At 34.2% G+C, this 17,873-nt stretch overlaps 1 protein-coding gene across 1 annotated transcript in view; it reads left to right on the top strand.

The window, feature by feature from the left end:
* ATG4C (autophagy related 4C cysteine peptidase) overlaps positions 1 to 17,873 on the top strand; it is a 63,669-nt gene that overhangs the window by 29,168 nt on the left and 16,628 nt on the right. Inside the window, exons 4-8 of the mRNA XM_007464294.1 lie at positions 439 to 769; positions 2,615 to 2,685; positions 8,588 to 8,724; positions 13,109 to 13,187; positions 13,847 to 13,923. Of these exons, the coding sequence (XP_007464356.1) occupies positions 439 to 769; positions 2,615 to 2,685; positions 8,588 to 8,724; positions 13,109 to 13,187; positions 13,847 to 13,923 (695 nt within the window). The remainder of the gene's footprint in view (positions 1 to 438; positions 770 to 2,614; positions 2,686 to 8,587; positions 8,725 to 13,108; positions 13,188 to 13,846; positions 13,924 to 17,873) is intronic.

A 17,873-nucleotide genomic window follows, 5' to 3' on the forward strand; every position in this document is an offset into this window, starting at 1 on the left:
TAGAAACTACAGAAAAGTCCGGAGAATAATATTTCAACTCAAAAGTAAACATCATTGGTATATTGGCATGTTTCCTCTGCTTGTACGTTTGTTTTTTTACACAGCCTTATTTAGATATAATCAACAGACCATAATTTCACTCATTTAAAGTGAACAACAATTCAGTGGTTTTTAGTTTATTTACAGAGTTCTAAAATTATCCCCATAATCTAATTTTAAGATTTTCATCTTCCGCCAAAGAAACCTCATACCCATTAGCGGTCATTCCCAATAGCAACCATTAATCTACTTTCTATCACTATAAATATGCCTGTTTCTGACTTTGCTATTTTAGTTTAGTAACCCATATGACTTTAAATGCTACATGCTTATTTTAGTAGAATTGTTAAAGTCTAACTATTTCAAAGATCTGAACACCTTGCTTTGGAACTGCTATAGCTTGGACCTGGCCTGATGCTTTGAACATTGAAAATTCAGACTTTGAATCATGGACTTCCAACACTGTAAAAAAATTTACTGCATCATTCGAAGCATCGCTTTCAGCGGAAAGAGAACTCAAAACCCCAACAATTTCTCTGAAGGAAACAATCGGGAGATTTTCTGATGATCGTGAAATGCAAAATGAAATTTATCACAGGAAAATCATCTCTTGGTTTGGTGATTCCCCCTTGGCTGTCTTTGGTTTACATCAACTAATAGAATATGGAAAGAAGTCTGGGAAAAAAGCTGGAGATTGGTATGGGCCAGCTGTGGTTGCTCACATTTTAAGGTAAAATTGTTTTAAAATCTTTCATCTTGTGACAGAAGTCCTCAGGCTCAGAGATAGTGATTTTTGCAGTGCATATATATTATTGGAACTTTTAAAGTCTATATGAGAATATTCATAAAGTAGCTTTCATTTACTGTTAGGGAACAAACAAGACATATTGTGACTCTAGTTACATTTAATTTATCTACTGACAAATTTTTCTTCTTTTGCTCATAGGTATAGGTATCCAAGGTCTCTTTCTAACCAGGTTTTCATTAGACTACCTTATTGAAATGTTCTAAAAACTAACAACTCTTTCAACCTTGGAACATGCATAACATTATAGTTTTTTTTTTTTTAATAGTGTAACCTGGGGGCTGTAATGTACTGATAGTGTAATGAAATGTCAAGAGCTAAAATTGATGTTTTCAGCATTTCTTTGCATACATCAAATTCTTGTGAATTGTAAATGTATGGGACTATTAATATTATAATTATATCATAGTAAAATAAAGTGTCTGTGACATTCAGAGTAGTTAGAAAAAAGTCGGAAGTCAGATTTCACTATACCTCAGCTTTTTATGTGCCAGTTATTTGGATGCTACTTAAGTTTTTTAAAAAATTGTCATATTTATTGTGTCCCACTATTATTTTTAACTGAATCATTAATATTGTCATCCAGGTACAGCATGTTATAGTAAATTTAGTCTATTTAGAATAATATACAAAATCAAAATTAGTACAAAGGTTTTTTTTGCTTATTAACAGGCTTTTATATTTTATAGGTCAGATGCTTATAGTTGAAAAAGTAGTTGCCTAATATTATTAAATGGATTGTTAATAATGTCAAGTCCAGCTTGGTATGACATGTATAAAAACATAATTATAAAAGCATGGTTTCTACTCTTCAAGATGTTATGTTCTGTATCCCAGGGATCAGAACACTTTTTCTATAAAAGGCCTAATGGTAAATAGTTTAGGCTTTGCAGGCTATATAAGGGCTCTATTGCTCATTTTGTTCTTTTTTTTCTTTTTTTGTTTTACAGTCATTGAAAACTGTAAAAACCATTCTTAGCTTGCAGGCTGTACAAAAACAGACCACAGGTCATGCTTGGACTATGGGCCATAGTTTTCCCATCCCTCTTTTATATTAGCACATACAAACATGCATAATAAGGCATGTTAAGTTAAAAAATTATAAAGATACAGTTAAATAAAAGTATTTTTCCACAATTTGTATAATTTCCTTTTACATATATTGTTGTGATTTTTTTTTCACTTCATATGCACCATTGAGAATATTATACTCACTTGGAAATATTTTTCAGTATGCAGTTTTACTTATAGAATTCTAAGACTTGAAAGTAGGAAATTCATTTGTTCAGGTCATATAGGTTTTTGAATGAAGGAAAAAAGTCATGCTACCATTTAAAGAAAAAAAAAAGTCTTTCATAAATGTACCAGAGGACAATCATACTTTGCTAGTAAGTAATGTAAGTTAATATGAAGCAGACCTTGAAGCATATTGTAATACCACTGGGTAGAAAACATTTAATATAGCCAGGTGAGTTTGAGAGAAATTCTTTTTGCGGGGGCAGGGTGGGGTTCACACCTTTGTACCCAAGAATTTTAAAATATGTTTTTTAAACTTATGTTTTAATGTTTTTTGAGTAATTTAGTGTAATATTCTACTTTGAAAAAATTGACTTCTTTTTTGATACCATTCAGATGATAGTTTTGAAAGCAGACACTATAGGGTAAATAGGAAAGTCAAGAAAATGATGGCTTTCTTTTCCCTTAAATCTTTTGTTATTAACTGGAAATGTTAGTTAGGATTTTAAAGGATAATGCTTGTTATTTTCTTAGAAAAGCAGTTGAAGAAGCAAGACACCCAGATTTACAAGGAATAACTATTTATGTTGCGCAAGATTGTACAGGTGAGGAATGTATTATATAATTCTACTTTTATCCATTTATTTGGTCAGACCTTTTTAAAAATTTAGGTATAATTGATATATAACATTATATTAGTTTCAGATGTATAACATAATGATTCAATATCTGTATATATTGTGAATGATCAGCATAATTAGTCTAGTTAGCATCCGTCACCATACATTGTTAGAAAATTTTTTTTCTTGTGATGAGAACTTTCAAATATACAATACAGTATTATTAACTATAGTGCCCATCCCCATGCTGTACATTATATCCTTATGACTTATTTATCTTATAGCTGGCAGTTGTACCTTTTAGTGCCCTTCACCCATTGTGTCCCCCCATCCCACTTCTGCCAGCCATCAGTCTGTTCTGTGTGTCTGTGAGCTTGGTGTTTTGTTTATTCATTTTGTTCTGCTTTTCAGCACCTACATATAAGTGACATCATACAGTATGTGTCTTTCTCTGTCTGACTTATTTCACTTAGCATAACGCCCTCAGGGTCTATCCATGTTGTCACAAATGGCAAGATTTCATTCTTTTTTATGGCTAAATAATATTCCACTGTATATACGTAGCACATTTTCTTTATCCATTATCCATTGATGGACACTTAGGTTGTTTCCATATTTTGGCTATTGTAAATAATGCTTCAGTGATTAAAGGGGTGCATTTATCTTTTTGAGTTAGTGGTTTCATTTTCTTCAGATAAATACCCAGAAGTTGAATTGCTGGATCACACTGTAGTTCTATTTTTAATTTTTTGAGGAACCACTGTACTGTTTTCCTTATTGGCTGCACCAATTTACATTCTCAACAACAGTGCACAAGGGTTCCCTTTGCTCCATATCTTCAACATTTGTTGTTTCTTGTCTTTTTGGTAATAACCATTCTAACAGATGTGAGATGATATCTCGTGGTTTGATTTGCATTTCTCTGATGATTAGTGATGTTGAGCACCTTTTCATGTACCTGTTGGCCATTTGTATGGCTTCTTTGGAAAAATGTCTCTTCAGATCTTCTGCCCATTTTTTAAATTGGATTATTTGTTTTTTTGATGTTGAATTATGTGAGTTCTTTGTATATTTTGGATATTAACCCCTTATCAGATATAAGATTGCAGATATTTTCTTCTATTTAGTAAGTTACCTTTCCATTTTGTTGGTGGTTTCCTTTGCTGTACAGAAGCTTTTTAGTTTGATGTATTCTCATTTGTTTATTTTTGCTTTTGTTGCCTTGTGGTGTCAAATTGAAAAAATTATCACCAAGACCAATGTCAAGGAGCTTTCCGCCTGTTTTCTTCTACGAGTTTGTGGTTTCAGGTCTTGTGTTCAAATCTTTGATGATCGATTTTGATTTAATTATTGTGTATGGTATAAGATAGTCCAATTTTATTCTTTTGCATACAGCTGTCCAGTTTTCCCAATACCATTTATAATTAGATTTTTCATAAGTATTTAGCTTATCCCAATTATACTGTAAATGATGAAGGTAGAGACCATGTTTTACACATTTTGTTCCTACATTGCACCCTGTATAGGCACTGATTAAATATTTCATGATTGAATATATACTATGAATTATTAGTTGCAATATTAAAATAGGTTCTTAAGGAAAATTTCAATATTTAAAATGACTACTTAAAAAAGATAGGTGGGAAAATTTAACATAGGTATATACTTGGGGTGCATGTTTGCCATGTCTCATCTCACTGGGGATGTGTTTCAAGGAAGGAAAATTCTCTGTTTGATTTGTTTCTCACTAGTCCTTCAGTAAATCATCTGATCATGATGCAGCTATTGTCCAGAATGTTGCTTTGTTTTATTGTTATGGGTATTGTGTTTAATGACCAGTATCTATAGTAATTTTGAAACTCTATTGGGGATAAAATAGAGACCTTAATTTCCTAATAAAATAAAAGTGCCTTCAAAATAAACCACCTCATGTTGCTTATTTTTTACCGTAATGCTGTTGAGGATAAAATATGTTAATGTTTGGGGAAAGTTAAATATACTTCAGTTATGTTTAATATAAGGGTATTTACAAAATGCTTGAGATTACCCTGGTAACTGACTAGTGTTTATAGTGTGGATATAATCGTTACCAAATACACGTGCATTTTGTTCGGCCTTTTGTTAAGGTTAATTGGAGTTTTAAGAAAGACTGATAAGCCATGATTATAGCCATATGAACATGAAAGTTTTAAGTTTTCAGATGAGTGTGTGAATTTTGCAGGTACTGTATTTGTTTTTCAGATAGGAAATCTTGCAAGTAAAATATACTGTGTTAAGAGTTCTAATTAAGCCAGAGGTTGTGCTTAAGCAATTAGTCTTTAAATAATTTATGAATTTGCCTTTTGTGCTTTTATTGATATCAATCAGCCTTGGTCTTATGCGTTACATATTGTTAATTAATTAAAGAACACAAAGCTACTCAATATCTAAGTAGTTTGTGTAATTTGAAGTAGATCTTCAAATTTTGAACATTGACGTTTAAAATTCTAAAGGGAGAGTTTATATTACTGTAGTGCATTTTGATAGATTGTGAGGTTAGGAACTAGGTGAAGCCAGAGTCTATTAATAATTCCCCTCCACACCCCCATCTTCATTAGTGTTTTTAAAAGCTCCACTTTCTATTCATTTTCTCTTCCTCTCATTCTGTATTCTCTTCCTTTGCAATTGCATATTTTTCCATGCCTTTAAGTAGTTAGGACTGTGCTCTATATACTAGGACTTCTAAAACTGCATTTCTAGTGTTACTTGTGTTAATCTGAGATAACTCGTATTTTCTGCTCTCCTTCAAATATTTCCATCTGGATGTTCTACAAACACTTCAAATTCAGCGTGTTTAAGATTAAACCTGTCATTCCCCTGTACACCACTCCTTTCTTGCTTTCTATTTTCTCTTCACTAATAGTATCATGTCCACATGCGTGCGTACTTATTCTTGACTCTTTTTTCGTTGCTTATATCTAGTTAGTCAACCAAAGCTTAACAAATTATACTTAAAAAAATGCATCTGAAATCTGTTCTCTCTTCTTCACTCTCATTGATTTAGATCAGACCCTTATCTCTAACTTGGACTTTAACTTGATTTCCCTTTCTTTTCTTTTTCTCATTCATCTGATCAAAAGAAATTGATCGTGTCCCTTAATTTAAAACCAATGACTGTCAATTAACTCTAGTCTCAAGTTATTGTAGCATGTAAAGCACGTGAAGTTCTTTACCATTTGCCTTGACCTACATTTCCAGCATCACCTCTCAACACTGTCTTCCATGCTGATACACCAAAGTACCATCAACCTGCAAGCTATTCCTTGGGCATACTATCATTATCTTTTTTCTGTGTCTTTGCTGATATTATCGCCTCTGCTTAGAATGCCCCTTATTGTTAAAATGACTTTTGTTAACTCTTACTCATTCTTTATGAACACGCTGGAAGGTGCACCTTTGGTGAAGCCTTTACCAGCTCCCATCAGGTAGAATTAGTTTATTATTCTGTGTTCTGTAACATTTTGGAAATACCTCTATTAAATATTGTGCTTGTAATTCACTTTTAATATCACCTTGTGCTTATCTGTATCTCCTTGGTAGATCAATGATTATTAAGGTAGCAGGGGTAGGGGAAAGGTACCAGAACCATTTGGTTGGCAATCACTGCTGTAGTGAGCCTGTGTTATGGAATTGGATTATTTCATAGCCCTTACATATGTTGAAAGTGGAGGAAAAATACCAAAACAATTGAGCCAGACACTGTGAAGTAAGGATCTTATTTGCTTTTTATTTCTCTGGCATAGAAAACGTCAATAAATAGTTGGCCGTCAATCAATGTGTGTTGAATTAGACTGAAGGGTAAGAAGCATTTGATAAGGAAGAACTTGTTGTATATGCTAGTGGAAATACTGTTACTAGTGGAAAGTGGAAGATAGGGATGGTCATGTGTGCACTGCCTCAGAAAAGTGAGAGAATTTAAAGGTTTATAATCAGAAGGCTTTACTGAGTAGTTTAGCAAAAATAAGATGACAGAATTGAAACATGGAAAGAACTGTTTTTCCATTTTTGTGGCTTCGGTTTAGACTGACTATGGAGGATAGGGAAGCAGGTGAACAGGAGACTATGATAGCTCATAATCTAAATTTGGAATTTAGGGAAGAACTGGGACAGCAGTGGCAGAATTTGTTAATCAGCTAACTGTGGAAGAGTAAAAGAGTTTGCTGACAGGGAGTATGGGTGTAAAGTAAGTTTTGAATAAAACTATTTTTTTTTGTTGAACAAAACAAAATAAAGTTTTGTCTGTATTTGCTTCTACCAACTCCACCCATTTTCTCTTGAACTATCCACTTAGGCTCTCATACCCATCACTCTACCAAAACTACTCTTGCCAATAACTTAATCTCACTAAATCCAGTTGTCACTTCTCAGTCTCTTCCTCACCGTCTGTCAGCAGCATTTGACACTGTTGACTTCTCCCCCACTCCTTGTAATGTTTTGTTTACTTAGTTTCCAGAACACTACTCTTCAGGTTTTCCTTTTGCCACTGTGTCTGCTGCTCCTTCACGGTCTCCTGTGTGGATTCTCCCTTATCCCCCTGTCTCTAAAGTACTTGGTGTGTTGTGCTACGTCTTTAGATCTCAACTTTTTTCCCTGTGTATACAGATTTGGGTTTACCCAGTCTCATAGCTTTACAGTACCGTCTGGGTCCTGTCAATTCCCAAATTTATAGCTCCATCCCAGACCTGTCCCCAAATGTAGGCTTTTATGTCCTTACCTGCCTACTCATCCTCCCTGCTTGCATGTCTAATAGATTTCTCAAACTTGGCATGTCTGAAACTGAATTCCCACTCCTCCTTTCTATATTTTCCCTTCCTACAGTCTTCTATGTCTTTGTAAATGGCAGCCCACCTACTCTGTTTGCTTATATGAAAACCACTCAAATCATCTATGACTCCTTTTTCCCTCTCACATCTTACATTTAATGTATTAAGGAGCTCTTCATTTTCAACTGATCAGTTTTCACCACCTGCACATGATCATCCCATGACCGTTCCATATCTTGACAATACTGCCTTTGTTCAAGCCACCATCATCTCTTGCTGGGTTCCTGCAGTGGCTTTCTAACTTCTCTATGCTTCAGCCCTTGCCCTCTGCAGTCTGTTAACACAGGAACCAGACTGGTAAGGTATAAATCAGAGCAGGACATTCCTTTCCTAAAAAACTCTTCAGCGGCTTCCCATCTCACTCAAAGTAAAGACTGAAGTCTTTATTAATGGCTTTTAAGATTTCCCACAATCTGTCTTCGTTCTCTCCCCATCTGTAACTTTATCTCCTAACCTCATTTTCTACTATTGTACTCCTTGCTCACTTCCCTGCAGAGGCACTGCTCTCTTGTTCCTGGAACAAGCTGACAATGCTTCTGCTTTAAGACGTTTGCACTTGCTGATCTTTCTATGTGGAATCTCTTCCCCCCAGGTATCTGCATTTCTTGGTTTCCTTCTTTCTTTAAGTCTTGACTTCCCTACCACCTTATTTTAAATTGCACCCCTTCTCTACATTTCTTATCCATCTTTTTCTCCCTTGTTTTTCTTGAAAGCACCTATCATCATCTGACATATCTTATGTTTTACTTATTTACTGTCTACTTCCCTGTTAGATGGTATGCCTTGTGAGGGCAGGGGGTTTTCTCCATTTTGCCCACTGCTGAGGACCCAGTGCCATATAGTAGTTATTTGATAAATATCTTTTAAATGCATAAATGAGGTAGGTATTTTTTAACTCATTGAGACCTTGTTAGTGATGTCAGAGATCATATGACTGGCCATTGTGGTGGGGGGGAATTAGGGTACAAATGTTTCTGAAAATCATTTTTATAAAATTTAATACATATTAATTGTGTTTTTCTCAGTTTACAGTTCTGATGTAATTGATAAACAGTGCACTTCCATGGCCTCTGATAATACAGATGACAAAGCTGTTATTATTCTAGTTCCTGTTAGACTTGGTGGAGAAAGAACCAATGCCAACTATTTAGATTTTGTAAAGGTATGAAATAAGAGCTAAAATTTTTTGAAGGCAATGCTGGCTGATATGAATAATAGAGAAGGTTTGCAATCTTTTTTCTATGAAATGGGTAGTGATGATTTTATAGTTGTAGATTGTAAAGTTTGACATTAGAGATCTTAAATTTCAGTATTACAAGATCAGATGTGATTTGAAGAGTAAGGTGTTCTATGACAAAATAAAAAGGCTTTTAATCTTTGCAGCTAATCAGGGGGATACAGTGCAGCAATAATCATAGTCTGAAATATGTCTACAGTTCCCATCATCCTTATTTGTGATTTTTAAAAGTATGTATCTTTGTTTATTCATAAAACCCACATTAAACTGTATCTAGGTAATTATTGAAACAAAATGAGTTTTTTTTTATTGCTGCTGCATTATCTCTTAGTTTGTTTCCTGTGCTACTATAAGGTCCATCAGTAGGTAGAATACTTATTTATATAGACTGAAATGATGAAGATAGTATGGGGAGCTTCCAACTTTGTTTTCTTCATATTAACCAGTTAAAAATTTGTTCTATTTCAGAACACATAATTCTTTTTTCCAAAAGAACCTGTCTAATTAGGTTATCTTGTCACCAAACTTTAACTTTTGAAATACTTAGTTTCTAGTTGAGAGTACAGTATTTATATTATTTTCATAGCTTTAATAAAATCAAGACCAGAGATAGAATTCCTCTTTGAATGGAGTGTTATGGCATATAGTAATCTTGAAATAAAGTTCAGATTTGTTCCCCACATGAAGCATTAACCCCATATTGTGGTCCCTATGTATATAGGTAAAACATATATCCTCACTCTAGATTGTACCAATTCTAAAAACCTAGAGCAGTTATTTTCAACATGTGGTATCTGGAAGTCTTCTAGCTGGTATATTGGCTTTTCCTAATCGTTACTAAACTGCTGCAGGCGTACTTGTTACTAATAATACCAGTACTATAACTAATAACATATACACACCCTAGATGAAAGTGGGGTTTTGATTTCTAACATGTGGACTCTTTAGTAGAATTATTGGTGGAATGTGAGAAGATATGAGCCATTTCATCTAGTGAATCCACTGAGGGTTTCAAGACTTCTCGCATGTTGTCATGTCTCTGTTGGTTGTAACCAAATCTGAAATGAATTCCCCTGCCTTCTCTACTACCATGAGAAGATCAGAAATTGAAGCAGTCTCGGAGCTGACTCTTTTGCCAAACCCCCCACTCCTGGCGAAATGGACTGCAGATAGCTTTGAGGCATGCTTCATCTGGCTGAGGGCTTTGCCGTTTGGTGGTGTTGATAAAAGTTATCAGATGGCAGGACTGCTTAACGCTGTTGAGTGATTCATCGGAGTCTGCATTGTAGTGAAACAAACCATGGTTAGCTGTTAAAGTGATCCTTAGTACCTAGCATATAGGAGCTGCTCAGCAAATATTTGTTAACTCTCATATTTGTATAACACTTTTAATACAGATTTATCTCATTTTACCCTCATACTAGCTAGGAACTGGATTGTCTTTATAAAGCAGAAATGACAGAAGTTAAGTGATATGTTCAAATTCGGATAACAAACTGGTGACAGAGACCAGAACTTTTGTTGTTTTTCATATTTTCCCCTAAAATACGGACTCTCTGAAATGTAACATTTCTTTGAGCTTCTACTTATTTAATTTATGCTACAGTCCCCTTTTAGAGTAGTGACTGTTAATACATTTAAAATTTCAACTCTCAGGTAAAAATGGCTGAAATGGCTGAGTGAAGTAGTGTTACGTTGTGCTTGGTCAGGGCGTGGGTGGGTCAGAAGCCAAAAGGAGAGCATGTAAAGAGTCATTCAGTTAGCGGTGAAACAATAGTGTGTCTAATAGCCCTAAAAGAAAAGTAATCTTTCTCTTCCATTTCCGCTCCCTTTTCTTCTCCTGCTTCTCCACCCCCTCCTGTACCTCCATCCCTGCCCCGCCCCCTGCCCCCCACTACACTTCTTCCTTCTCCTCCTTTGTCAGCAGCTGTATTTTTTCCTGCCAAACGATTGTGCATTATGCTCTCTAAAATTCACCGTTCAATTCCAGTTTTAAAATTTATTGATAGAGGTAATTCCACAGTATTTCAGAGATGGTTACCATCTCCTGCTGCATTCTGTGAGGAGAAAGAAATTTGGTGTGGTGCTTTATCAGCTCTTACCACAGGAAGTTTACTTATTCATTTATTTTTAAAAGGACCTGGAATGAGGAAAATCCAATATGTTCTCTTTCTTCAGCAAGACAAATTAGGACTTTCCTTTTTGACTGATTACTTCAGTCTTATTTATTGCTTCATGGATACAGCTCAATCAATTCTCACCACTAGATAACTGTGAAAAAGCTTTTTTAGGAACTGAAAAGTGTTTCAAGTTTCCAAAGATACAGCTTCCTATAAGTAATGGCATTTTAGCTCCTAATCTACTTATGTGTTTATTGCTAAATCTGCTCTAATCTATTGAAAAGGAAATATAGGTGTCAAGAACCAAAGTCTTTCTTCCATTACCTGAAATCATTCTTTTTCTGAAGAGAGTCTGTGATGATTCTTGCTATACATATATGTATTTTTTCTTTTTTTTCTTGGCTATGAGGGACTTAGAACTTTCACTTCCTCATGGGTCCCTGTATCAGAAACATTGTATTTCAGCTGATCAGATTGCCTCAGATTAAAGTAAGGCACTCTCTAACTGAGTTAAGGATTTTTATTTAGGGGGAAAGCAATAGAATAATACAACTGTTAATAGAATGATAATAACAATAGAATAATAATAACTTATTATCAAGTTTTTTGGTGTAATTTCATCTTAATTTATTTTTTAGTTAGCTCTAAAATTTTAACTTTATATGCCTTCTCTGTTTCTGTAATTTCTTCAGTGCAGTTCTCCTTTCCAAAAAAACCTCTATGATATTTTCACAAGACTGAAAATATACAAAATTTACAGCCATTAAATATTATAATATAGATCTATATTTATTGATAGGAAAAGATGTTTATGAGATAATGAATGACAAAAGTTAAAATAGCATATGTTGTATGGTGCCATATATATAAAATTGTATTTATAAATCTATATGTGAATATATGTAGTATAGACAGATGTCAAGAAGGTATTCTCTTAAATGTTAATAATGATGAGTGTTGGGGTTTTGGGAAATTTCTGTGTGTGTTTTTTCAATAACCACCACATATTATTTTTAAGAAAATAATTAAGTTTAAACAAAACTGTGGTTTGTTTACTTGTTAAAGGAAAAAGGCATTTGTTCATACAGTCTTAATTTTTGTATCTTCTAGATTTTGAAACATCCTCTCACTTAAGAGAAGGAAAGTTTATTGTTTAATATTTTGGGGTTTTATAACATATACTTTATCATTATTGGTGTTTTCTAACATATGCTAAAATTAATGTAGAAACTATTGATAGGATATTGATTGATTCCACTGGACATTTTTTTGTTTTTTGTTTTTGCGGTACGCAAGCCTCCCACTGCTGCGGCCTCTCCTGCTGTGGAGCACAGGCTCCGGACGCGCAGGCCCAGCGGCCACAGCCCATGGGCCCAGCTGCTATGCGGCACGCGGGATCCTCCCAGACCGGGGCACGAGCCCGCGCCCCCTGCATCGGCAGGCGGACCCCCAACCACTGAGCCACCAGGGAAGCCCTGGACATGTTTTTAATTGACTCCACTCCATGGACATGTTTTTTTAAAAAGTATAGAATTACTTGGCCCAGCTTAAATAGAGTTCTGCTTAGAATAGATGCTGAGGGAAATATTAAACAATTTATTGAGGTATCACTGCTATTTTATGATTAGTAAAATAAACTGAGTTTAAATGCAGTAATTAATAATTATTATTTTCCTTGGATTAAATTGTTTTCATTAGTCTTTATATTTATTCCAAATGAAGCAGCGTAAAAATTTTGTCATGAATATGCCATTGATTAAAAATGGTTTTTAGTTTGTGATTCTAAGACTCAGGTTTCAGTGAAAACAGTAACAATGTCTAATAATTATTTCTAGCATTTCAAAAAGCCTGATGAAAATACTACATTGATCACAGCAAGGCTGCACCAGCTAACTGAAAGGCCAAATGTTTTTACTTTGGCAGGCATTTTTGTTGCCTTTCCATGGTTAATGTTGTTTATCTCTATAACTGGCACATAATAATTGTTTAATGTTGTTGAATGGTTTAAAGAAAATGGAAGATAGTTTGGTGGACAAAAGGATTTCAGAACATGGGGAAAATGTAATAAAAATAAAACTGGTGGTGAAAAATTTGGGAACTACTGCTACTATTAGTAATACAAATTTGGTTGTTTTGAATAATTATCATTTGTCTCTTGACTCTAAATCTGAATTAATTTATTTTGGCAGGGTATTTTAAGCCTTGAATATTGTGTGGGTATTGTTGGTGGCAAACCTAAACAGTCATATTACTTTGCTGGATTTCAAGGTTAGTGATTTAGTAAAATATATTTCTTCTCTGTTTTCTTTTAAAAGTTGGAAAGTTAATATAGGATCATCTAGAAACAGGATGATTAATGGAGCAAACTGAGTACCTTATAAATTCATCAGTCCTACCATAGCCATTCATTTGTCATTTGGTCCACAACATAATTGGATTCTGTAAAATGTATATTTAATTTCTGTTATTACATAAACAAGGCATAATTTATTGGTTTTACTAAACTTTAGAAGACATTGCTGCCACATTCTGGCAGTTGCTATTTATATATTTACCTTTTACCAGTTTCAGTGGTGCTAGTTGATGATAAAATGACAAGCAATATGTTCTTCCTGTCAGGATAAAGTAGTGCAATACATTTTTCATATGCAAACTGTAGAATATAATTGTGTGTTTGTGAAAGTAATTTTATCACCAAAAATTAAATGACAGTCTCATCACTTTATAAAAATTCTGCTTATACAAGCATATTTGATTATGCAAAAGTTAATCTGTCCTGTGCAAACCTATGTTTCAGTCAATGAATATCAGTCTGGCAAGCTGTTACTCCCAGATTTTTTTCAGCTATTCTACATAGAAATTGGATTGTAAGCAGTGTAATAATAAGGTGTTTTTTGAATTACTTGTCTTCTGTTTTGTCCTTGTAGATGACAGTTTGATTTACATGGATCCTCATTACTGCCAATCTTTTGTAGATGTCAGCATAAAGGATTTCCCTCTTGAGGTACTGTGGATAAAGAGCTGGTACTGTTTTCTTACCATATGAAGCAAATTCTAATTACTTAGAGATGTGCTAGGCAGCTACGCTTTTATGGTATCACAGTTACAAGTTAATAATAAATATTTTACTAATTTATAAAACAATAATACATACAACGGTCAAAGGTTAAGTAATTCGTTGCTGAATTTTAATTTACAATACACTTTCTTCTTCATTTATCTTTGTCTCTAACTTGTTAGATACCCTAGCCCTACCAAAATAAATGATCAAGCCTCCAAGTAATTTTGTAATTATACAGCTGAATAGTACTGAAGAATTTAAAATGTTAGGTGTGTTTTTAAAAAGGGAGAAAAAAAGAAAAATAAAGAAGATGATGGAGTTGGGTTAGAGTGACAAAGTGATTGAAGGAGCCTGCAAAATTATTTTGCTTTAATTATAGTAGTTAAGTCTTAGCCTCTAGTTAAGTTTTCACGAGTTTTAATTGGATTTCTAATATTTCCTTTAGCTTTGATTTCTTAGTCTTCTTTTCCTTTATGTTAGTCATTTTCTGATCCAGCATTTAAAAAAAATTTTTATTGCATTATAGTTGGTTTGCAATGTTGTGTTAGTTTCAGGTATACAGCAAAGTGAATCAATTATACATGTGCAGCATTTTTTTTTTTTTTTTTGCGGTATGCGGGCCTGTCACTGTTGTGGTCTCTGCCGTTGCTGAGCACAGGCTCCGGACGTGCAGGCTCAGCGGCCATGGCTCACGGGCCCAGCCGCTCCGTGGCATGTGGGATCTTCCCGGACCGGGGCACGAACCCGTGTCCCCTGCATGGGCAGGCATACTCTCAACCACTGCATCACCAGGGAAGCCCCATGTGCAGCATTTTAATTCAGAAAATTTTGAGAGTGCATAAGTGAGACATATTATTATTCCATGGTTTTGGTTCTTGTTTTCCCAGGTGATGCTTTTACGGGCTTTTAAAATAATCACTTGAGTGGCATGGATCACTATTCTCAAGGGCTTGACAAGATGGAAATGTGGTTTAGTAGTTTGTTTTAGTAATAGCTTGCTAGCTAATATTAATACCTAATAAGTATTTAGGGGGTAGATTATGAAAATGGATAAACCACAAGATTAAAAACTGGTTTTAAAAGATACATTATAAAACAGCCTAGCTTTCTTTGTAGACTGTTACCTCAACTAAAGTATAAGTGTCTTGAGGCCAGAATCAGCTTTGAGAATCAGCTTGAGGCCAGAATCAGCTTCCTTCATAATATTTTGCATGTAAGCTTTAATAAATATTTCTAGTTGGCTGATTGATACTGTGGGAGGAGGCACATAGAATTGTGCTACATGAACCACACTGTAATTCTTTTGCTGCTGCGTTGTGGTCTTGTGGCACTGATTCCTATGTCTAAGTTACATTTCCAGTGTGTCTGTGTCAAACTGACTCCTTAAAAAAGTAAATACTTGAGATTCAGATGGAAACTAGTTCACAGTATTCTAGGATTATCTAAAATAGGCAAATTAAAAGATTATTAGTGTTGGTTATTTTGACCAGTAGAAAGAGACTATTCTTCTGATATTTTGAGACTCTACAGAGATGCCAGGTCAGTGAATATCCTGGTTATGTCTACACAGTCAATATTAGGAAGGTCGCAGCTCATTATTGGGAGACTGTTGCAACACTTCAGCACTTCAGTAAAAGCTTGAAGTGGGGTGAAAGTGAGAATGGAAAAGAAGAATTGATTTTAAGAGACTTTGTAAAGTAAAATTTGGTGAAATTAGGTAACTTCTTGAATGCACAGAAGCATTTATTTCTTACATATTGGGACACCAAGAAAGTGGGTTTAAGATGAGCTTTAGCAGTGAGGGTCTGTTGAATGTGGGTTCACATTGTTAGTGGTTAGGACAGGGCAGAGTTTCAGTTGTTGGGATGAGAGGACTAGTGGATATACATTTCTTATACATATTTATGAAATGTGTGTGTGTATACATGCATGTATGTGTGTGTATATATTTAATAAGTTAAGATTTCTTAAACCAGAGACTATTGCTTCATGCTATTTATGATATACTTTCAGAATGACTGATTCTATCTCTTTACAAATACTGAATCTATTCTATTTTTAAGGTAATATTGTATTACCTTAATATTAATATTCTATTAATAAGGTAAGAAAAACCTTATTATAGATATGTTAGTCTCTTCTGATTCCTGGGCCCCCAATTCCAAGTTTCAGGTTTTAGGAGGTTTCTACAGTGGTGACTATTTTAATATATCCTAGTAAGTTCAGAGAATAGTGGCATTAAAGCTATTAGAATGATGTGATGTGATTATGTAGATAGATGAGTGAATTCATCGGTGAAAGATGTACGCTTTATGAATTACACATGTGAACTGCAGTTTGTAGGAGGTGCTTTTTAGTAAGGATGTATTCTCTAATTAGTTATCTTAGGAAGCTTTATCTAAATCACCAGAATAACACAGCTACACCTAAAAGTATTTGTTTCAGTATTATTTGTATGTTTAGGTAATAGAATCCACTATTCCATATAATAAGCCTAGAACAGGCCTAACATTTAGTAGGTGCCTAATATCTAACTGTTTGTTTAGGCAGTGAATAAACAGTGTGTTGAAAAATGAAATAAATGGGAATTGACTCACTCTGGCCAGTTTTTTCAGAAGCATATTTTATTGTCACAGAAGTGTATCTAGTGATACTTGCTAAAATGTGTTTGTGAAGTAGAAGCTGCTACTCTTAGCAGTCATCAGAATTTTAAAAATTAAAAAAGAAATCTAAGTGCATAGCTCAGATAATTATTACAAAGTGAACATAGCTATGTAGTGTCACTTGGGAAAATATTTTAAAGTCTAACTTGTTTTACAGTAAACAGAAATGATTCTGAATTATAAATTAATGTTGGTTTGTTTCAGAATCTTCTTAGGTGAACAAAAGATTATAATTTAAGTGGTATAAAATGCCTCTCTGTTATATGAGTCCTAGTACTCATGTAGGAACACCCAATAACAATTTCACTTTTCAGTCATCAGAGATTTATATCTGTGTTTTGGTGAATAATTTCAAAGTTCTTTGTAGGTATCAAAACTATGATTAACTAGTGTTTGTCATTATATCTCTGATGATTGAGGCAATACAGTGAAATAGCACTAAGCCTATTCTGGTTTAGTCTCAGTAGTTCTTACATGAAAACTTGAATCAATGCTTTAATATAATTTAGGGCACCCATGTAGACAGGTTAAAAAAATACTTTGACTGTACAAACTTTTGGCTCCTCTTTCTTATCCCCAAGTAGCAAAAACTAAGTAAACATTCTTTATTATTGGCTTTGGAAGGAGTTGGGCAAATAACTATTGTTAGATACCTTGTATGTAGAATAATTTTATTGTAATTACGACCTGGAACTGTCTGAGCCTTAAACAGTAATACTCCTGTATATTGTTAACTAACAAGTTTACCTAGCTCTTCTATGCCTTTCCAGATCTGTTTTTAATATCTCTTTATAAATAAAACAGGTAAAACAATGTTAGAAAAAGTCCAACTAAGACAATACTTGTGTTGATTAGAACCCTGGACGTTCCAGTTTAGCTCGGTTGGGTCTCACTGTAAAGTAAGTGTTAGCTAAGCATTTCATAGAAGTCATAGTTTTGAAAACACATTTGTTTGGTCTATGCTTACTAGCATGATGTTGGATTTGAATCTAGTATGTGACTGAACTATCTGTAAGGGAAATAAAATCAGCTTGGAATGTATTCGTTTTGCATATCCTCTGATGACAATATGGGATATTAATTGGATAACTAGGATGTATGTAAAGGGAGAGAAAAGAGTGATTTTGACTGATTCACCATGAACATAAATATGAAAGCCTATATTTTTCTGTGTTTTAATAAATAGTTTCAAGTTGAAATCCCTCAGTTTCAGGCATTAAATGTAGGGAA

Source organism: Lipotes vexillifer, unplaced genomic scaffold (genome assembly GCF_000442215.2).
Source record: "Lipotes vexillifer unplaced genomic scaffold, Lipotes_vexillifer_v1.1 scaffold47, whole genome shotgun sequence".
Taxonomy (NCBI): Eukaryota; Metazoa; Chordata; class Mammalia; order Artiodactyla; family Lipotidae; genus Lipotes; species Lipotes vexillifer.